Source organism: Mastigoproctus giganteus, chromosome 3, assembly GCF_048544385.1.
Source record: "Mastigoproctus giganteus isolate SK-2022 chromosome 3, ASM4854438v1, whole genome shotgun sequence".
Classification (NCBI taxonomy): domain Eukaryota; kingdom Metazoa; phylum Arthropoda; class Arachnida; order Uropygi; family Thelyphonidae; genus Mastigoproctus; species Mastigoproctus giganteus.
In genome coordinates, this window is record NC_143577.1 from 137,687,205 (window position 1) to 137,710,767 (window position 23,563).

The following is a 23,563-nucleotide window of genomic DNA, read 5'->3' on the forward strand; positions in this document are numbered from 1 at the left end:
ACAATATGAGGTTGGGAATAGCCATGAGATAAAGGCTCCATTGGAGAAGAGATAATCACCAAGTTGTAATCTGAGGTGCTTAAAGGACCACTCACTTTGACGGTGTATTTATAACAGTTGTTTATGAGAAAAAGATCAAACGTATTGGCTGTATGGTTAGGATTGTCCGGTATTCTTGTAGGTAAATGAACAATCTGTCCAAGGTCATTAGTAATTGCAAAAACCTCAGCATCTCGATCAGCAGGGTCGGTGTGACTATAAAACGGAGGCCAGCTGGAGTTGTGAAAAAATTAAAATCACAAAGGAAAATTACCTCACTGTTAGGAAAGTTGGACTGGAGAAAATCAAGTTGCAAAGAGAGGAAGTCAAAGAGCTCCAAGTGATTACCAGAATTGGAAGAAGGGTAGAGACAACAGATGCATTTGACACAATGAGGTAGAGATATATTTTAAGACAGAGAAGATCGAAAAGAGGAGATTCCAAATTACCAAGTCTCTAACAGGAAATATCAGAACGGACATATGCACAAGTACCAACTCTGAGATGACACGAATCATACACAAATAGTTTGGGCAACTGAGATGAGCAGTAGTTGAATCATCTGATAACAGAGATTCTGTCAGAAAAAGTACACGGGTTTTGCCAGACTGGAAGTGGAAACGGACATCGTTGAGATTAGAATTGAGACTAGCTATTTTTATGAAATGAACTAGGAAGTATTTGGAAGGTTTGGATCTTTTCACAGATAAGCTTACTCTATTAGTTTGACAATTCATGGTGTATTCAATAGTAAGAAAAAATGGGGGGAAATGCTTTTTTTTTTTTTTTTTTTTTTTTTTTTTTTGTATGAAAACCCCAAACACGAAAGGTATCAAAACCTATAGTACTTAGTACCATGCATGGGTTGAAGGAGAAGTATGGGGGGAGGGGGATGCCGGAAACTTTGCTCTAGAGACTAAACAATGGTTTCACCACTTCAAGCCTCCAATAAGCAAAGTGGTGGTATTTCACCGGTTGATGAAAGTCAACTGCCACCTGCATGAAATAATGAAATTTTTGGATATGGCACACACATGGTAAGAATATTCCCAGATCCTTAACATAGCATGGCCTTGACAGTGCTCCTCCCCCGCACACACACTGCTCGAACTCCCTCCAGTCGCTATATGGCAGAGTAGAGGTAGCAAAATTATACAGTAGCTGATTCGGAAGCCTCCTAAAGAGTTACCAATAAGTTCAGTCTGGTGTAGTAACTAGTGGCCAGCCTGCGATCACCGTTTTAAAGCTGTACCCTCAAAATGTAAGGAAGATTGGATCTTGCCATGATGTTCATCATAACCTCAAAGGTCATCAGTCATACTGCATGATGGAAGAGATGGGGAAGCTTTCACTGGAACTTAGCTCTGGAGACTAAACATGGGTTCCATCACTTCAAGCCTCCAATAAGCAAAGTGGTGGTATTGCACCGGTTGATGAGAGTCATCTACCATCTAGTATTGACTGGTAACACAAAGGAGCGGCATTCCTCCATGTGGTGTAGGTGCCGCAGCTCGACCCCTGATTACATTGGTTCCTACCTGGGTGGTCACCCACTGTGTGCTTGTGCATGGAGGTTATATCCAGGATTACTAACAGTCTCACCATCGTGAAGGTGCAAGCAGAGGATTTGGGTTTCACAGATCCTCTGGACTTCACTGAAATTGGGTCCACTTTACTTGAGTGTCACCCGCATATCAATTCCATCAGCGTTTTAGACTCCCAGGTAGCAAGTACAGCTTGTCTGGCATATCTGAGAGAATGTCTGTGATGACCTCAAGGATCAGACAGGACAGTAGCGACTGCAGTCAGACATGAAATTCTTTGAGCATTGGAGACATGCTGCTAGGACAGCTCATGGGGTTTTGTCAATTATGATCAGAAACTTTGCCAGCAGGAATAAAGAGGTAATTATACCTTTCTATAAGACCATGATTAGTCTGCAACTTGTGTACTGTATAGAGGTGTGGTGGCCTCACTTTAGGAAGGATGTAGATCTGCTGGAATGGGTGCAGAGAAGGGCAACCAGATTGGTGAATGATTGGTGTTCCTTTCGCCACTCTTCACTAGAAAGGCTTTATGTTCTGCAAATTGCAGCATCTGAAGATGCACTTGCGGTGAGATCTGATTGAGATGTTTAATGCTCCACTTGCTGAGACCACACATGCGCACACACACACACGCGCACACACATGCACACGCACACACGCACACGCACACGTGCGCGCGCACACACACACACACACACACACACACACACACACACACACACACACACATACACACACACACACACACACACACACAAGGGGGCATAAATCCAAGTTGAGGAAGGATGGTTGCAGAATAGGATGTGTGTAAGTTTGTCTTCAGCTATCAGATGGTTGATTTTGGAACAGGCTTCCATCTATTGTTGTGGATGTGGGTCTTTTAAATAAATTTAAGGGAGAACTAAACAAATCCTGGGTGGGTATGGATGGGTGAAGTGTTTTTTTTTTGCTGATTCTATATAAGCTTGCTTTCTTGCATCATTTTTCATTACTACTACTACTATATCTGTTTAGTAACTCCTCATATTGTCTTTTTAATATTATTAGGAGCATTGTATACTACAATATCAATATCACCTTTCCATTAAAATATAACTGTTCTACAACATCATTAACTTTTATCCGTCATCATATTTCACTTGTCCCTTTGCATAACTAAGCCTACTCCTAGTCGTATTTCACAGATAATGTGGAGGCGTCAGCACTAACTACTTCCTCTACTCCATTCTGATTTAGCTGATTTATTTCCTAGTAAGTTTTGATTAGTGATATACTCACTTATAGATCACTTATAGACTGTTTCACTTAGTGAAACAGTTCTGAAATGGTAGTTTTATAAGTTTTACTACATATCCATTGACATTTTCAAATGATTAGACTCTCAAAAATGTGTAAGGTAAACCGTACAATGCCCCTACATGTTCATTGAACATGTAGGGGCATTGTACGGTTTACCTTACACATATACCTAGCAATCAATATGTTATTTAACACACCGTTGATCGGTGTGCTAAATAACATATTGAGCAGTGAAAGTGTTATTATTCAGTTTTACTCTTTTATGAATAACGGTTGGGTTAATTAAGCACCTTACATATACTTATTTCTGATTTCATAATGATAGTGAAAATAACAGACTCACGAATGCTATGCTTAGTATTTAGTTTAAAGAAGTTGTATGGAATCAGCAGTTAAACAATGTAAGTACAGTATTTGTCTGTGTTTCAGAGCTATGTTGATCTCTCTTTCAAGGCTGAATTGGCATCTACTCTTTTTAATGAAAAATCAAAAACACAAAATGTATTAGAACCTGTAGTACTTAGTACTATAGGTATTGGAAGCTATAGGTATGTGTGGGTTGCAGGTTGAGAATATGAAAGAACATACTAGTTGACATTAAACTTCAATTTCCTAGATTGTAATTTTCAGGAAGGGAGGTTGTTCTAAAAAAAAAATTAGAATTACTCTCATGTGTGTGTGTGTCCTTCACACAACTTACCTTAACTATTTTATTTTTCATAACTTTCAGGTGCCAGTGCACTGCCAATTGGTTTGGAGTACATTGTTCTGAGCAGCATGATGACTGTAACTTAGCATCTCAAGAAGAATTATGTGGGCATGGTACTTGCATTAATTTGCCTCGTGCTGTTTCTGGTCAGGTATGTCACTGAAAGAAATTAATGTTAGCTTTCGGTTTGAACTGTTTTCATGTGAATGATGTTTTTTTGTTCCTTTTTTTTATGAAAAATTAATTTTTAAAATCATAATAAATTGGTGCTTGCTTTATAATCTTTATCATATATGTTGCTATTATTTACCCTTCAAATCTGATGACAGATCTGCTCTCAATATAAATATAAAGAAAGTACAAAATTAAGGTATGCCCTTCTATATCTTTAAGGATAAAATTAAATAATAATAATAATTAAATAAATAAACTTATTAATTAAATGAATAATTAAACCAATGAATTTTATTACAATATCAATAAATAGGTTAAAGTAATGCATCATAATGTTTATTAAATTATAAAATGAAATAATTAAATTGCACTGGCCAACAAAAACAAAAAATTTTTTTTTACTCCTCAAGCAAAAGTTGCATATTCTACAGGAAATTGACACAAAAATTCTCTATCACATCTGCATTGAAAGACAAACTGAAGTTCTAGTAACTTAATAAACAGTCAATTTCAAATATTATAGCTATCTTAAAAATTAGTAATAATATTAGTATTTGCCATATAGTGCAAGAAAGCTACAGGCTTTTACTACTGGCGAAAAAAAAAACAAAGAAAACACAAATTATATGCTTCCTTCCTCCCATAGGTAACTATCCATTTGACCTTTGAATTTATTCAAACTGTCAGCCTCAACTACCTGTGAGGGCAATATGTTCTATCAATCAATGATACGCTGGCTAAAAGAAAACTTCCTACAGTCTAATCTAAACCATCAATTTATGACCCCTAGTTCTCGAATTCTTTACAACAGGAAATATTCAGGGATATTCATGTGTTGTTGTGGTGGACTCTAGGGTTCCTCCCATTAGCCGTTACTTTACATCTGGTGAGGCTTGCACCAAAACCGGCCATTTGTATGTAGTGTGTTGAGTCTGTAAGTGTTATGTTTGTTCCGTTGTAGTGTTGTCAGCTGGTGCCTGACTCAGTAGATGAGAAGCAGCAACACCTGGTAATTGCTTCTCACCCCCCATCCCCTTCATGGCATATCAACTGACAGCTGTACTAAAAGAAAGTTTATCTCCAGGAGAAAGCATCACCCCTTGCAAATCTTATGCAAGGTGACCAAAATAACACTGCACTAAATATAAATATCATGAAGAAATCCATCATTTATGGATTTCTTCATGATATTTATGTGTTGTTGTGGCGGTCTTGTTTTGCTGACCCCCAATGGGTCAACTTATTTACATAAACTAATTACAGCAATTGTACACCTAATAACATATGATAGCTGAGAAAATCAGGAAAGAAAACTTCTTTCACATATACAGCTTCCAAAGTGTGAAAGAAGTTTGTACTTAGATCACATTGTGCAACATCTTCCAAACGTGAGAGTTCATTACAAGTAGCTATAAACCACTTATACCCCTCAACTCCTAACCCTTTCAAGAAGCTCAATGTCTTTTTTTCAGATGAGGTTTCTGTACTGCTAGGGTAACTTGTTCTAGTGATCAAAGATACGCTGGCTAAAAGAAAACTTCCTACAATCTAATCTAATCTAAACCTTAAACCCTGTAGTTTCAATTTATGACCCCCTAGTTCTGGAATTCTTTAAAATAGGAAATATTTAGGGATATTCATGTGTTGTGGTGGATCCTAGGGTTCCTCCCATTAGCCATTACTTTACATCTGGTGAGGCTTGCACCAAAACTGGCCATTTGTATGTAGTGTGTTGAGTCTGTAAGTGTTATGTTTGTTCTGTTGTAGTATTCTCAGCCGGTGCCTGACTCTTAGTAGATGAGAAGCGGCAACACCTGGTCACCATGTCTCACCCCCTCATTCCCTCCATGGCATATCAACCAACAGCTGTACTAAAAGAAAGTTTATCTCCAAAAGAAAAATCACCCCTTGCAAATCTTATGCAAGGCAGCCAAAATAACACTGCCCTAAATATAAATATCATGAAGAAATCCATCATGTATGACAGAATCTTTACAGAATTGAAGTTTAATGTCAACTAATATCCATTACGACCCTGGTCTTACACTTGCATTTAGCAGCATTAAAACATGGCTGCCACTTCCCAGCCTTTCTCCTTTGAAGTCTGTTCAAGTCATCCTGAAGGAGCACTTCTTGGCACCAATCATTAATGATTGCCAATCTTTATGTCATCTGCAAATTTTGGTTTGGCATCATGCTTTCTATCCCTTCATCGATGTAATTTATGAAAATGAGAAACAACAGTGGTCCATGAACTGATCCTTGAGGGACCCCACTTCTGATGTTATACCAATCTGAAGAATATCCATTAATCACAACCCTCTGCCTTCTGCCCTGCAGCCATCCAGTAACCCATCTTAGAATCTTACCAGTAATCTCAAATGCTTTTCTAAAATCCAAATAAACTTGTCGAAATTGATCTCTAAATCCAGCTCATGAGTAACTGTGGTAAAATAGCCTACTAAGTTAGAAATGGAAACTTACCAGTAGGAGGGTGAGAGGGAGTCTGCAGAAAAGATGGATGAATGATGTAAAGAGGACTTAAAGATCATGAGAATAAGAAGTTGGAGAAGTTTGACTTCTGGGAGAGCTTATTGGTGGAACATCATTGAAAATGCTAAGACCCTGGCGTTATAACCCTGGGTTATAACGGCAGAAGAAGAAGAAGTTAGGAGCATGATTTACTCTGAACAAAGACACATCGTGTGTGTGTGTCCTTCAGAATGCCATATCTATCTAAATGTCCCTGGATTGCACTCTTAATCATTGCTTCTACCATTTTTCCTACCACTGGTCAGACTAACCAGTCTGTAGTTACCAACTTCATTGAAGTTATCTAAATTCACTCCTAAAACCGCTTTTATGTATTGGAAATACATTGGCACTTCTCCATTTTCAGGCGCCTCCGTAGCCAGGTGGGAAGGAGCAGCAGTGCGTAGCATATGCTTCTTGATTAGACTGGGGTTCGAGCCTGTCACAACCAAATACGGAGGATGCGGAAAGGTCAGGGAATGACCACCGCATATCCTGGAGCAATATGGCCTTAGTTGCTAATGCTCCTAAAAACCAAATAACAAAACAATCTCTATTTTCAAAGGAATCTCCCTTGAGTCCAAAGATGCTCTCACTCCCTCACGCTCTCCCTCAAAACTACAGGGTATATACTAACAACTCCAGGAGCCCTACTTGCCTTTATGCTCAAAGGTTTTTCTAATAAATAGTCGTCTGTAATTATGACATAACTAATTTCATATGACTCTGTTTCACTTGCACAGCCACTTCTCAGCATGAAGGGTCTTTCGTCAGTAAAGACCAATGCAGAGTACCTATTAATTTCATCAGATGGCTTATCTAAGAATTTCCCACAACCAATGGACAAGGGTCCGATATGATTACCTTTCTTCTTCATTGTATTGACATACATGAAAAATTCCTAGTCCCTATTCTTTGTTCTCTTAGCCAATGCCTTTCTCATATGCAGCTTTGGCCTCCCTGAACTTATTTGTGGTACTGTTACAGATAAACTTGTACCAGTTGTAGATTTGGTACTTTTCATTGCTCTGTAACGCTCCCATTCTATCTTTTTCTGCTCTATTTCACCAGCCAGCTCCATAGTCATTCATTCTTGAGGTGTATAAGGCCTTGAATGGGTTGAGCACGCTGAATTCTGATGTGATCCTTCCACTTGTTCAGATTACGAACCTAAGGGGGAATAAATTCAAATTAAGAAAGGACAGATGTAGAATAGATGTGCGGAAATTTGCCTTTAGCCAGCGAGTGGTTAATTGCTGGAACAAATTTCCATCTGTCGTTGTGGAAGTTGATAGGTTGAATAAATTTAAGGAGGAACTGGACAGGCATTTGGAGGGAATGGTGTGTGTTTTTTTTTTTTTTTTTTGGCTGATGCTGCATAAGCTTGTTTTCTTGCATTACATGCCACCACCACCACTACTACTACTATTTCAACTCTTCCTCCTGCAATATTTTCTTAAAGATATGTATGCATTCATGGCTTTTGTGGTTTTTACTTAAAAAGTATTCCATATTTTAAATGTATTTACCATCCCTTGGCAATCTGCCCAATACACAGATGCCATATAGTGCCCTAAACTGTCAAAATCTCTTCTTCTGAAGTTAAAACCCATGCCATTACCTGTAATTACTGCAGCATCATTCTTCATGTTTCAGTTGACAATTGCATGATCACTTCCTGACTTAAAAGTTCCTGTACTTTAAGCCTTGTGAGTAAAAATGAGGTCAAGAATATTTTCACCTCTAGTACTTTCTCTAACATGCTGGTATAAATAATAATCATCTAGTTTATTTAAAAAGGTTTTTTCCCATTGGGAGTTTCCCTCCCACTTATTACAATCAATCTGGGGCAGTTTAAAGTCACCCATAATAAGGCATTTATGCTTGCTTGCCGATTCCATCTGCATGTAAAGATTCTCATCATATGCTTCACAATCCTCTGGTCTGTTGATTACTCCCACTTTCATTTTTCCTTTGCTTCCAACTAACTCACACTGTTCAAATTCTGTGCTGGCAAACGTAACTTCAAACTTGGCAAAAGCTCTTTTTGTGCTCAGGCTGTCTTTGATAAGAAGCATTACCCCCTTCTGTCTTTCTTGTCTTTCCTAAATGCACTGTATGTACCATAGTGGAACTCTTCAATTTTTGGGTGTCAACACATTTCTGTTAGCCTTATTATATCAGCATTATGTTTTCTTAATCAGGAGCTAAAATTCTGTAATTTTATTCACAACATTCCTGACATTACTTAGTCTCAACTGTGTCTACAGTAATGTTCTAAGTATACTACCCTTATACATTGCTTAAATTTATTTAATTTTCTATACCAAGCTTTATCTTCCCCCTCATTTGAAACATTGCTACTCTCAGAACATATTATGAACATCAGCTGTGGTTGCTACAAACAAGAATTTGTGAGGTAAGTGCAAGGATTACTTTGACCCATATCATCAGATAAACGTGGATCTTAATTACATTTCTGGATATTAAAAATCATTAGCATTAGCATTAGCATTAGTAGAGGCATTTGATGCAAGAAAGCAAGCTTATGCAGCATCAGCCAAAAAAAAAAAAAAAAAAAAAAAAAGTAACATAAATAAATAAAAATAACCACTTCCACTTCACCCCTCTGTTCGTTCGAAATACCTGTCCAGCTGAGCCTTAAACTTATTTAGGCTATCAACTTCCACGACAAGGGATGGAAGTCTGTTCCACCCACCAACCACCCGCTGGCTAAAGGCAAATTTCCGCACATCTATCCTACATCTGTCTTTCCTCAATTTGAATTTATGCCCTCTCAGGTGATTTTTCTGAGCTAGAGGAAGAATCCCATCAGCATTGAGCATGCTCAAACCATTCAAGGCTTTGTACACCTCTATCAGATCACCCCGCTGGTGCCTAGTTTCCAGACACTGTAATTTGCAAAACTTAAGCCTTTCTTCGTAAGAGAACCCCTTTGTCCCATTCACCAATCTAGTTGCCCTTCTCTGTACTCGTTCCAGCAGCTCTACATCCTTCCTGAAATGAGGCCTCCAGGCCTGTATACAGTACTCTAGGTGTGGCCTGACCATTGCCTTATACAAGGGAATAATCACCTCCTTATCCCTGCTAGAAAAATTCCTATATATCATTGACAATACACCATGAGCTACTCTTGCAGCTCGTCTGCACTGCTCAGAGAACTTCATATCTGCCTGCACCACCACCCCCAGGTCCCTTTCATTCTCTACCACTGTCAGTGTAGTACCACAGAGTTGATACGCTGCTCTGGGGTTGCTGTTTCCCATATGTAGTACTTTACATTTGTCAATGTTAAACTTCATTTGCCACCTCGAAGCCCATCTGCTCAACCTTTCCAAATCCTGTTGCAGCAGCATAGTGTCAGTAGTGTCCTTGACAACCCTGCCAACCTTCGTATCGTCTGCAAACTTGGACATTAAGCCTGATATACCATCATCAATATCATTTATAAATACAGAAAACAATAAAGGCCCCAATACTGAACCCTGAGGGACTCCACTAATAACATTAGTCCACGATGAGCAGTGTCCATTGATTACCACTCTCTGTCTTCTCCCCCTCAACCACCCCTTTATCCATAGCAGCAACTTGCCTCCAATGCCACACTGCTCCAATTTGTGCAGCAGTCTTCCATGTGCAACAGTATCAAAAGCCTTTCTAAGATCCAAATATATAATATCAAAGTTATTCCCTGCATCCAGTTCTTTTGTGACTGCATCATAGTATCCAATCAAATTGGTCAGGCAAGACTTCCCCTTAACAAAACCATGCTGTGTCCTAGCTATAACTGAAGTCTTGTCTAGATGATCCTGCAGTGCTTCTTTCACCAGTGCCTCCATTAATTTTCCGGGAACAGAAGTTAAACTCACAGGTCTATAATTACTTGTGTCAGCCTTTGATCCCCCTTTGTGAATTGGGGTCACATTTGCACATCTCCAGTCAATGGGTACCTCCCCTGAGTCCAAGGAAGCTCTCATAATTATGGCTAAGGGTTTGCTTACCTCCTTTGCTGCCTCCTTTAATATAACTGGATAGATCCCATCCACCCCAGGTGCCTTTCTTGTGTTTATCTTCAACAATTTCTCCTCCACTTTGCTCTCAGTTATTACAAGATTCTCTAGCTTACTGCTAGAATTGAATACACCTCTGGCATTCCCCTCGCTGAATAACTCCTCATGTGTGAATGTCGATGCAAAATATTCATTTAGTTTGTTAGCTACCCGAGCAGGGTCATCAACAGTTGACCCATCGATCTCAAGTGGACCAATCTGATTCATCCCCTTCCTTCTAGAGTTTACATAAGTAAAGAACTCTTTGCTGTTTTTCTTCACATCCCTTGCCAAGGATCTCTCGTAATCTGCCTTCGCCTGCCTAACCTCCTTTGTAACTTGGTTACAGATCAACTTGTATCTATCATAGGCGTCCGTGTCACGTGTTAATTTGTATGTATCCCATGCATTTTTCTTCTCTGCCATATGCCTCATTAGTTCATCTGACAACCATTTAGGCCTAAACCTTGAACAATATTTCTTAGTTGGTATGTAAAGCCTAGTAGCTTCCACGATAAGTTCTTTGAATGCTTCCCATTTTGAATTTGCTGTTGGCAATATCATCAGTTGATCCCACTGTATAGAATTTAAATACTGTCTCAGTCCATTGTACCACTTGGTGAACCACTTGATGATCACTGCCACCAAGTGGTTCATTTATCTGCAGATTCTTAATGCATGAAGAATCACTACTGATAATCAAATCAAGAGTATTACTCCCTCTAGTTGCCTCCCGAACATGCTGATGTAGAAAACAATCATCCAATAAATCCACAAAAGCCTTGCTACTGTGTGAGTGACCAGCCCCCAAATTCCAGTCAATATCTGGGAAATTAAAATCCCCCATTATAAGACTCTCTGATTTACTGGCCCACTCTATTTCTCCGAACAGTTTCTTATTATACTCATCAGAGTCATTAGGCCTATAGCACACTCCTACTCTCAATTTTGATCTCCCAATGCTTATGTCACACCAAACTGACTCGACACTGCACTGTCCAGCGATATCGACTGGCTTCACTTCCTTGGATTTTATGTGTTTTTTAACTAATAGCATAACCCCTCCTCCCTTCCTATCCTGTCTATCCTTTCTGTAGACATTGTACTCCCCAAATTCCAGTTCTGCATTTCTTATATCTGTGTGACACCACGTCTCTGAAATCCCCACAATATCTGCCTTTGATGTTTTGAGCAATACCTCAAATTCATCAAATTTATTTACTAAACTCCCAGCATTGGTGTACACACAAGTATACATGCACCTGTTCTTTTTCTTAGCTACCCTAACACAACCCATGTGTTTACTTGTACCCCAATGATTCCCAGCAGTCTCTGAAATATCCTGCATCTTATTTTCCAGGCTGCGGCTCATTCCAATAGAAGCAGTGCAAGAATCACTTTCACCTCTGCCAGTGGCTACTGTTAATCTATTAGTCCTTGTATCCCCCCAATCTAGCAGTTTTCCGACCCACCTAACATTGCCTCGATAGCATCAGCAAACATTCTTGCACCCTTTCTATTTAAGTGTATCCCATCCCTGTAGAAGCAGTCTCTCCTGTTAACAAGTACAGACCAGGCTGAAAAAAATTCTACCCCTTGAGCCCTGCACAATCTTTCCAGGGCCGAATTGATTGACAGGGCTCTCATCATATACTCCCTCCTATCGTGTCTGGGCAGAATTACAGACACTTTCAATTTCAACCCTAATTCACGGCTTTTTTTCATCAGTGACCTGTACTTGTCAAGTAATTCCGCCGGTCTCCTACTCTTAATCATTGTTTTCTTCTTCCTTCTCCACTGTAAATGTGAAGAAATACTCTTCAAGGTTTTAGCCTAAGCAGACATCATATGAAATAATGAGACGTGGCAGAGAAGAAAAATGCATGGGATGCATATAATTTATCAGGCAACTCAGAAATGTATGATACATATGAGCTAGATAATAAAGTCACAAAGGCGGTTAGGCAAGCGAAGGAAATTTACAAAACACCTTGGGCAAAGGAGGCAAATAAAAACAGCAGGCTTCTTTACTTCTATGTAAATTTAAGAAGGAAGGGGTTGAATCCTATTGATCCTCTTGGCTTCAGTGGTTTCACTGTTGATGATCCTGCTCATATAGCTGACATGCATTAGCATTATCATTAGTAGGGGCATATGATGCAAGAAAGAAAGCTTATGCAGCATCAGCCAAAAAAAAAAAAAAAACAAAAAAAAAACCACTCCCATTTCACCTCTCTGTTTGTTCGAAATCCCTGTCCAGTTGAGCCTTAAATTTATTTAGACTTTAAACTTCCACCAACCAACTACCCTCTGGCTGAAGGCAAATTTCCACACATCTATCCTACATCTATCTTTCCTCAATTTGAATTTATGCCCTCTCATGTGATTATTCTGAGCAAGAGGAAGAGTCCCATCAGCATTGAGCATGCTCAAACCATTCAAGGCTTTATACACCTCTATCAGATCACCTTGCCAGTGCTTAGTCTCCAGACATTATGTAATTTGCAAAATTTAAGCCTTTCTTCGTAAGAGCAACCCTTTGTTCCATTCACTAATCTTGTTGCCCTTCTCTGTACTCGGTCCAGCAGCTCTACATCCTTCTTGAAATGAGGCCTCCAAACCTGTATACAGTACTCTAGTTGTGACCTGACCATTGCCTTATACAAGGGAATAATCACCTCCTTATCCCTGCTAGAAAAATTCCTGTATATCATTGACAATACACCATGAGTTACTCTTGCAGCCAGGCGCCTCTGTAGCCAGGTGGGAAGGAGCAGCCGTGCGTAGCATATGCTTCTTGATTAGACTGGGGTTCGAGCCCATCACCACCAAATACGGACGATGCGGAAAGGTCAGGGAATGACCACCGCATATCCCGGAGCAATATGGCCTTTGTTGCTAATGCTCCTAAAAACCAAATAACAACAACAACAACAACTCTTGCAGCCAGGCACCTCCGTAGCCAGGTGGGATGGAGCAGCAGTGTGTAGCACACGCTTCTTGATTAGACCGGGGTTCGAGCCCGTCACCACCAAATACGGACGATGCGGAAAGGTCAGGGAATGACCACCGCATATTCCCGGAGCAATATGGCCTTAGTTGCTAATGCTCCTAAAAACCAAACAACAACAACAACAACTCTTGCAGCCCGTCTGCACTGCTCAGAAAACTTCATATCTGCCTGCACAATTACCCCCAGGTCCTTTTAATTCTCTACCACTGTCAGTGTAGTACCACAGAGTTGATTGCTCTGGGGTTACTGTTTCCCATATGTAATACTTTACATTTGTCAATGTTAAACTTTATTTGGCATCTCTTAGCCCATCTGCTCAAGCCTTCCAGATCCTGTTGCAGCAGCAGCAGCAGCATACTGTCAGTAGTATCCTTAACAACCCTGCCAACCTTTGTATCGTCTGCAAACTTGGACATTAAGCTTGATATACCATCATCAATATCATTTATAAATACAGAAAACAATAATGGACCCAACACTGAACCCTGAGGGACTCCACTAATAACATTAGTCCACGATGAGCAGTGTCCATTGATTACCACTCTCTGTCTTCTTACCCTCAACCACCACTTTATCCATAGTAGCAATTTGCCTCCAATGTCACACTGCTCCAATTTGTGTAGCAGTCTTCCATGTGCAACAGTATCAAAAGCCTTTCTAAGATCCAAGTATATAATATCAAAGCTATTCCCTGCATCCAGTTCTTTTGTGACTCCATCATAATATCCAATCAAATTGGTCAGGCAAGACTTCCCCTTAACAAAACCATGCTGTGTCCGAGCTATAACTGAAGTCTTGTCTAAATGATCCTGCAGTGCTTCTTTAACCAGTGCCTCCATTAATTTTCCTGGAACAGAAGTTAAGCTCACAGGTTTATAATAACTTGTGTCAGCCTTTGATCCTCCTTTGTGAATTGGGGTCACATTTGCACATTTCCAGTTTATGGGTACCTCCCCTGAGTCCAAGGAAGCTCTCATAATTATGGCTAAGGGTTTGCTTACTTCCTTTGCTGCCTCCTTTAATATAACTGGATAGATCCCATCCACCCCGGGTGCCTTTCTTGTGTTTATCTTCAACAGTTTCTCCTCCACTTTACTCTCAGTTATTACAAGATTATCTAGCTTACTGCCAGAGGTGTTTAATACACCTCTGGCATTCCCCTCCTTGAATAACTCTTCATGTGCAAATTTAGATGCAAAATATTCATTTAGTTTGTTAGCTACCTGAGCAGGATCATCAGCAGTTTAACCATCGATATCAAGTGGACCAATCTGATCCCCTTCCTTCTAGAGTTTACATAAGTAAAGAACTCTTTGCTGTTCTTTTTTTTTTGCATCCTTTGCCAAAGATTTCTCATAATCTGCCATTGCCTGTCTAACCTCCATTGGCACTTGGTTACAGACAAGCTTCTGTCTATCATAGGATTTTGTGGCACCTGTTAATTTATATGTATTCCATGCATTTTTCTTCCCTGCCACATGTCTCATTAGTTCATCTGACATCCATTTTGGCCTAAACCTTGAACAATATTTCTTAGTTGGTATGTAAAGCCTAGTAGCTTCCTTAATTCTTTGAATGCTTCCCATTTTGAATTTGCTGTTGGTTAGATCATCAGTTGGTCCCACTGTATAGAATTTAAATACTGTCTCAGTCCATCGTAGTCGCCTTTACGGAAACAATAACCCTTCCCTTTACCCCTAATGGTAGTTACCTCTTTGAGTAAATCCCACTTCAGCACACTGTGATCACTGCCACCTAGTGGTTCATTTATCTGCAGATTCTTAATGCATGAAGAATCACTGCTGATAATCAAATCAAGAGTATTACTCCCTCTAATTGCCTCCCGAACATGCTGATGTAGAAAACAATCATCCAATAAATCCACAAAAGCCCTGCTAGTGTGTAAGTGACCAGCCCCCAAATTCCAGTCAATATCTGGGAAATTAAAATCTCCCATTATAAGACTCTCTGATTTACTGGCCCACTCTATTTCTCTGTACAGTTTCTTATTATACTCATCAGAGTCATTAGGCCTATAGCACACTCCTACTCTCAATTTTGATCTCCCAATGCTTATGTCACACCAAACTGACTCAACACTGCACTGTCCAGCGATGTCGACTGGCTTCACTTCCTTTGTTTTTATGTGTTTCTTAACTAATAGCATAACCCCTGGCCCCTTCCTATCCTGTCTATCCTTTCTGTAGACGTTGTACTCCCCAAATTCCAGTTCTGCATCCCTTATATATCTGTGTGACACCACGTCTCTGATATCCCAACAATATCTGCCTTTGATGTTTTGAACAATACCTCAAATTCATCAAATTTATTTACTAAACTCCTAGCATTGGTGTACACGCAAGTATAGTAGTAGTAGTAGTGGCACATGATGCAAGAAAGCAAGTGTAGGAGCTTATGCAGCATCAGCCAAAAAAAAAAAAAAAAAAAAAATCACACCATTCCCTCCAAATGCCTGTCCAGTTCCTCCTTAAATTTATTTAACCTATCAACTTCCACAACGACAGATGGAAGTTTGTTCCAGCAATTAACCACCCGCTGGCTAAAGGCAAATTTCCGCACATCTATTCTACATCTGTCCTTTCTTAATTTGAACTTATGTCCCCGTAGGTTGGTAATCTGAACAAATGGAAGGATCCCATCAGAATTCAGCGTGCTCAACCCATTCAAGGCCTTATAGACCTCAATCAGATCACCGTGCAGGTGCCTAGTCTCCAGCCACTGCAATTTGCAGAACTTAAGCCTCTCTTGGTAAGAGAATCCCTTCATTCCCCTCACCAATCGTGTTGCTCTTCTCTGTACACGCTCAAGCAAATCTACATCCTTCCTAAAATGAGGCCTCCAGAGGCCTGTATGAGGCCTGTACGCAGTACTCAAAGCGTGGCCTGACCATTGCCTTATACAGAGGGACAATCACCTCCTTTTCCCTGCTAGCAAAATTCCTATATATCATTGACAAAACCCCATGACCCGCCCTAGCAGCCTGTCTGCACTGCTCAGAAAACTTCATATCTGACTGCACAATTACTCCCAGGTCTTATTCATTTTCTACCACCTTAAGTGTAGTACCACACAGTTGGTACGTTTCTCTGGGGTTACTTCTACCCATATGCAGTACTTTGCATTTGTCAAGGTTGAACTTCATTTGCCACTTCTTAGCCCATCTGCCCAAATTATCTAGATCCTGTTGCAGTAGCACACTGCCATTACTGTCATTAACAACCCTGCCAACCTTTGTGTCATCTGCAAACTTCGACATTAAGCCTGATATACCTTCATCAATATCATTGATAAATACACAAAACAACAGTGGACCCAACACCGAACCCTGTAGGACTCCACTAATAACATTAGTCCACAAAGAGCAGCACCCATTGATTACCACCCTCGGTCTTCTCCCACTTAACCATCCTTTTATCCATTGTAGCAACTTACCCTTAACACCATTCTGCTCCAATTTGTACAGTAGTCTTTCTTGCGCAACAGTGTCAAAAGCTTTCCTGAAATCCAAGTATGTGATATCAAAATTATTTTTTGTATCCAGTTCCTTTGTGACCACATCATAATAACCAATCAAATTTGTCAGACAAGACTTTCCCTTAACAAACCCATGCTGTGTTTGAATTATTGCTGCAGTCTTGTCTAGATGATCCTGCAATGCATCTTTAACCAGCGACTCCATTATTTTACCCGGAACAGAAGTTAAACTAACTGGTCTGTAATTACTCGTGTCACCCTTCGATCCACCTTTGTGAATTGGGGACACATTTGCACTTCTCCAGTCCGTGGGAACCTCCCCTGAGTCCAAGGATGCTCTAATAATTATGGCTAAGGGTTTGATTAGTTGCTTTGCCGCCTCCTTTAAAATAACTGGATAGATCCCATCCACCCCTGGTGCCTTTCTTGTGTTTAACTTCAACAATTTCTCCTCCACTTTGCTCTCAGTTATTACAAAATCATTAAGCACACTGCTACAATTTGATAACCTTCTGCCATTTTCAAACCTTAATAATTCCTCATGTGTGAATGTAGATGCAAAATACTCATTTAGTTTGTTCGCTATCTGAGCAGGATCATCAACAGTCGAACCATCGATGTCAAGTGGACCAATCATATTCATCCCCTTCCTTTTAGAGTTTATATAAGTAAAGAAATCCTTGCTGTTTTTCTTAGCATCTTTTGCCAAAGATTTCTCGTAATCCGCCTTTGCCTGCCGAACCTCCTTTGTGACCTGATTACAGACTAGCTTATATCTGCCACAGGCTTCTGCGTCACCTGATAATTTATATGCATCCGATGCATTTTTCTTCTCTGTCACGAGTCTCATTAGTTCATTTGATAACCATTTAGGCCTAAACCTTGAACGATATTTCTTAATCGGTATATAAAGTCTAGTAGCTTCCACGATTAATTCTTTGAATGCTTCCCACTTAGAATTTACTGTTTGTAACATCGTCAGTTGATCCCACTGTACAGAACTTAAAAACTGTCTGAGACCACTGTACTCCCCTTTACGGAAGCAAAAACCCTTTCCTTTACCCCTGACGGTAGTTACCTCTTTGAGTAAATCCCACTTCAGCACATTGTGATCACTGCCACCTAGTGGTTCCTTTATCTGCAAATTCTTAAGTGTTACTTTCTCTGGTTGCCTCTCGAACATGCTGCTGCAGAAAACAATCATCCAATAAATCCACAAAAGTCTGACTAGTGTGTGAGTGATCAACCCACAAGTTCCAGTCAATATCTGGGAAGTTAAAATCCCCCATTATAAGACATTCAGATTTACTGGCCCACTCTATATCTCTGTACAATTGTTCATTGTACTCATTCAAGTCATTAGGTCTATAACACACTCCTACTCTTATTTTTCCTTTTGCAGTGCTTATCTCACACCAAACTGACTCAACAGAGCACTGTTCATCTATATATACCTGCACCTGTTTCTATTCTTATCTACCCTAACACAACCCATGTGTTAACTTGTACCGCAATGGCTCCCAGCAGTCTCTGAAATATCATGCATCTTGTTTTTCAGGCTTCTGCTCAGTCTAATAGAAGCAGTGGGGGGAGACAAAGGTCTCCCCCCCAAGCTAGCAGTTTTCCGACCCACCTAACACTGCCTCGATAGCATCAGCAAATATTCTTGCACCCTTTCTATTTAAGTGTATCCCATCCCTGTTGAAGCAATCTCTCCTGTTAACAAGTACAGTCCAGGCTGAAAAAAATTCTACCCCTTGAGCCTTGCACAATCTTTCCAGGGCCGAATTGATTGACAAGGCTCTCATCATTTACTCCCTCCTATCGTGTCTGGGCAGAATTTTTCAGCAGTCTTCCATGTGCAACAGTATCAAAAGCCTTTCTAAGATCCAAATATATAATATCAAAGTTGTTCCCTGCATCCAGTTCTTTTGTGACTGCATCATAGTATCCAATCGAATTGGCCAAGCAAGACTTTCCCTTAACAAAACCATGCTGTGTCCAAGCTATAACTGAAGTCTTGTTTAGTTGATCCTGCAGTGCTTCTTTAACCAGTGCCTCCATTAATTTTCCTGGAACAGAAGTTAAGCTCAGAGTTCTATAATTACTTAATCAGGAGCTTTGATCCTCAGCCTTTGATCCTCCTTTGTGAATTGGGGTCACATTTGCACATCTCCAGTCTATGGGTACCTCCCCTGAGTCCAAAGAAGCTCTCATAATTATGGCTAGGGGTTTGCTTACTTCCTTTGCTGCCTCCTTTAATATAACTGGATAGATCCCATGCACACCGGGTGCCTTTTTTATGTTTATCCTTAACAATTTCTCCTCCACTTTCCTCTGAGTTATTACAAAATCATCTAGCTCACTGCCAATGTTGACTTTACCTACGACATTCCTCTTCCTGAATAACTCCTCATGTGTGAATGTAGATGCAAAATACTCGTTTAGATTGTTAGCCACCTGAGCAGGATCCTCAACTGTTGAACCATGAATATCCAATGGACCAATCTGATTCATCCCTTTCCTTCTAGAGTTTACATAGGTAAAGAACTCTTTTCTGTTTTTCTTTGCATCCTTTGCCAAGGATTTCTCATAATCTGGCTTTTCCTGCCTAATCTCATTTGTGACTTGGTTACAGACCAGCTTATATCTATTATAGGCTTCCATTTCACCCATTAATTTATATGTATCCCATGCATTTTTCTTCTCTGCCATATGTCTCATAAGTTCATCTGACATCCATTTAGGCCTAAACCTTGAACAATATTTCTTAGTTAGTATGTAAAGCTTCCAAGATAAGTTCTTTGAATGCTTCCTATTTTGAATTTGCTGTTGGTAACATCATCAGTTGGTCCAACTGTATAGAATTTAAATACTGCCTCAGACCATTGTAGTCACTTTTACAAAAGCAAAAACCTTTCCCTTTACCCCTAATGGTAGTTACCTCTTTGAGTAAATCTCACTTTAGCACACTATGATCACTGCCACCTAGTGGTTCCTTTATCTGCAGATTCTTAATGCATGAAGAAACACTACTGATAATCAGATAAAAAGAGTATTGCTCCCTCTAGTTGCCTCCCGAACATGCTGATGTAGAAAACAATCATCCAATAAATTCACAAAAGCCTTGCTAGTTGTGCAAGTGACCAACCCACAAATTCCAGTCAGTATCTGGGAAATTAAAATCCCCCATTATAAGATTCTCTGATTTACTGGCCCACTCTATTTCCCTCTACAGTTTCTTATTATACTCATCAGAGTCATTAGGCCTATAGCACACTCCTACTCTCAATTTTGATCTCCCAATGCTTATGTCACACCAAACTGACTCGACACTGCACTGTCCAGTGATGTCGACTGGCTTCACTTCCTTGGATTTTATGTGTTTCTTAACTAATAGCATAACCCCTCCTCCCTTCCTATCCTGTCTATCCTTTCTGTACACATTGTACTTCCCAAATTCCAGTTCTGCATTCCTTATATCTGTGTGACACCATGTCTCTGATATCCCAACAATATCTGCCTTTGATGTTTTGAGCAATACCTCAAATTCATTAAATTTATTTACCAAACTCCTAGCATTGATGTACATGCAAGTATACATGCACCTGTTCCTATTCTTAGCTACCCTAACACAACCCATGTGTTTACCACTACCACAATGAGTCCTAGCAGTCTGAAATATCCTGCATCTTGTTTGCCAGGCTTCTGCTCATTCCAATAAAAGCAGTGCAAGAATCACTTTCACCTCTGCCAGTGACTACTGTTAATCTATTAGTCCTTGTATCCTCCCCCCAAGCTAGCAGTTTTCCAACCCACCTAACACTGCCTCGATAGCATCAGCAAATATTCTTGCACCCTTTCTATTTAAGTGTATCCCATCCCTGTAGAAGCAGTCTCTCCTGTTAACAAGTACAGACCAGGCTAAAAAAAATTTTACCCCTTGAGCCTTGCACAGTCTTTCCACTGCCGAATTGATTGACAAGGCTCTCATCATATACTCCCTCCTGTCGTGTCTGGGCAGAATTGCAGACACTTTCAAATTGAGCCCTAATTTACGGGTTTTTTTCAACAGTGACCTGTACTTGTTAAGTAATTCTGTCGGTCTCCTAATACAGAATGAGTATTTTGCATGTACATTCACAGTTGAGGAATTTTCTACGAAAATGGATGCTAGAAGTTTATCAAACTTTAATAATTGGGAGCTAAATGATTTTATAATAACTGTGGAAGAGAAATTGTTGAAGTTAAATATAAGAAAAGCACCTGAGATGGATGGAATCTATCAATTATATTAAGAGAGACAGCAGATCAAGTAAGCAAATACTTAGCCATGATTATGAGTATTCCTTGCATTCAGTGAAGGTCTCCACAGATTGGAGAAGTGAGAATGTATTCCAAATTAAAAAAGATGATAAAATGGTAACATGAGCAATTACAGACCTATTAGTTTAATTTCTGCTAAAAAAAATGGAGTCATCAGTTAAAGAAGCACTGTAGGATCATCTAGACATGACTGCAGTTATAGTTCAGACACAGCATGGGTTTGTTAATGGGAAGGCTTGTCTGACTAATTCAATTAAATACTGCAATGTGATCACAAAGGAGCTGGATGCAAAAAATAATTTTCATATCATATACTTCAATTTCAGGAAAACTTTTGATACTGGTTCATATAAAATACTTCTGTACAAATTGGAGCAGTTTGCCATTAAGAGCAAGTTGCTGGTATGGATAATGGGATAGTTGAGTGGAAGAAGACAGAGAGTTGTAATCAATGGACACTGCTCTTTGTGGACTAATGTTATTATCAGATTCCCCCAAGGGTTTAGTGTTGGGCCCATTGTTGTTTTCATTATTTTTCAGTGATATCGATGAAGGTATATCAGACGTAATGTCCAAGTTTGACAGTAATGACAGTATACTACTGCAACATGACCTAGAAAAGTTAGGCAGATGATTGTCTGAGAAATAGCAACTGAAATTTATCATTGACAAATGCAAAGTACTGCATATGGGTAGTGGTAACCCCCAGAGTAAAGTACCAACTTGAGTTACTACACTCAGGGAAGTGGAGAATGTAAATGACCTGGGGATAATTTTGGTTTATACAGTAATTACTAATATACAGTAATTTTCCTAGCAGTAATGAGGAGGTGATTATCCCCTTGTATATGGCATTGATCAGGCCACATCTTGATACTGCATACAGGTGTGGAGGATCATTTTAGGAATAATGTAGAGCTACTGGAATGAGTAGAGAGAAGGGCAACGAGAGTGGTGATGGGAACATTGGGTTACTCTTACCAAGAAAGGCTAAAGTTTTGCAAATTGCAGCATCTGGGGACTTGGCCTCTACGAGGTGATCTGGTTGCGGGGTACAAGGCTTTGAATGGTTTGAACAAGCTCAATGCTGATGGGATTCTTCCTTTTGCTGAGATTATGCTCTTGAGGGAGCATAAATTGAAATTGAAGAAATACAGTTCACAATAGCCATGCAGATATTTGCTTTTAGCCAGCAAATGGTTGATTTCTGGAAAAACTACAATTTTTATTGTGGAAGTTGATAGCGTAAATAAATTCCAGGAAAAACTACACAAGTTTTCGGGATGATTGGATAGGAAGGGATTGGATATTGGATTGCAATAGGAAGGTTTTTTTTTTTTTTTTTTTTTTTTTTTTTGAGCTTATGATGTAAAAGCTTGCACTACTGACAGTCTGTTGGTAACATCATCAGTCATTGCTCCTGGCAAAAATACTCTGATTCTGGATCACCTGTCTTTATTACAAAATAACAATGTTACCTGTTTCCCTGACAATAGGGTCTTCCAATAAAACTAGAACACCTTTGACCAGAGCAGTGTGCACTTGACTATTGTCTTCTGGGACCCAAATCTGGGATGCATCACTTGGCAGGTCATGAGATACTTGAGTCCATGAAGAGCTCCTAGTTATATTTGTTTCTAAGCACTTGTTTCTTCAATGATTGAAATTCTTTTTGTAATGAACCAAGAGATTTAATTTGAGATCGGTACACTCATTACATCAGTTGTTAAGAAAAGGATCATCAGTTGCACTAGGTTGTCTACTAGACCAGCCTTAGAATACATGGAACAGGCTATACAAATGACAGTGTTATGACTCACACCAGAAATGCCCTCAGTCATTTCAGTCTCGATATCCCTGGACTTTGTATTGTAAGTGGATCGTGTAGCAACCATAATTCAGTAAAATTTGAACTTTAGAAAAATTACGAAATTTAAATTTAAAATATATTACAGAATTTATGTTAACAAGATGTTGCAGAAATTTTACTTTTACAAAAATTAAATCACTAAAGAAGTTAAATTTAAGCTACCGAACAAAAGTTACGAAATTCCCAAATTTCGATATCAAAGGCTATCTGAATTAAGCTGTAGCTTTCCAAATACTTTACAAATTTAAACTTACAATGTACTACAGAATTTAAATTAACAGAATATCACAGAAATTCTGCTAACAGAACATTAACCATTAGTAAAATTAAATTTGAGCTTTCCAATGAAAGTTATGAAGTTCCCACCAAAATATCATTAGCAAAAACTATCTGAATATTAAGCTGTAGCTTACCAAATACTTATCTAAATATAAAAATAAACTACTCTATGTGACTTTAGGAATTCAGACTATATTAGCATTAGCATTG

The 23,563-nt window shown here is 39.4% G+C and overlaps 1 protein-coding gene across 1 annotated transcript in view; it reads left to right on the forward strand.

Moving 5' to 3' along the window:
• LOC150088286 (cubilin-like) overlaps positions 1 to 23,563 on the forward strand; it is a 670,594-nt gene that overhangs the window by 264,370 nt on the left and 382,661 nt on the right. The window contains exon 9 of the mRNA XM_090370103.1: positions 3,616 to 3,745. Coding sequence (XP_090226229.1) covers positions 3,616 to 3,745 — 130 coding nt within the window. The remainder of the gene's footprint in view (positions 1 to 3,615; positions 3,746 to 23,563) is intronic.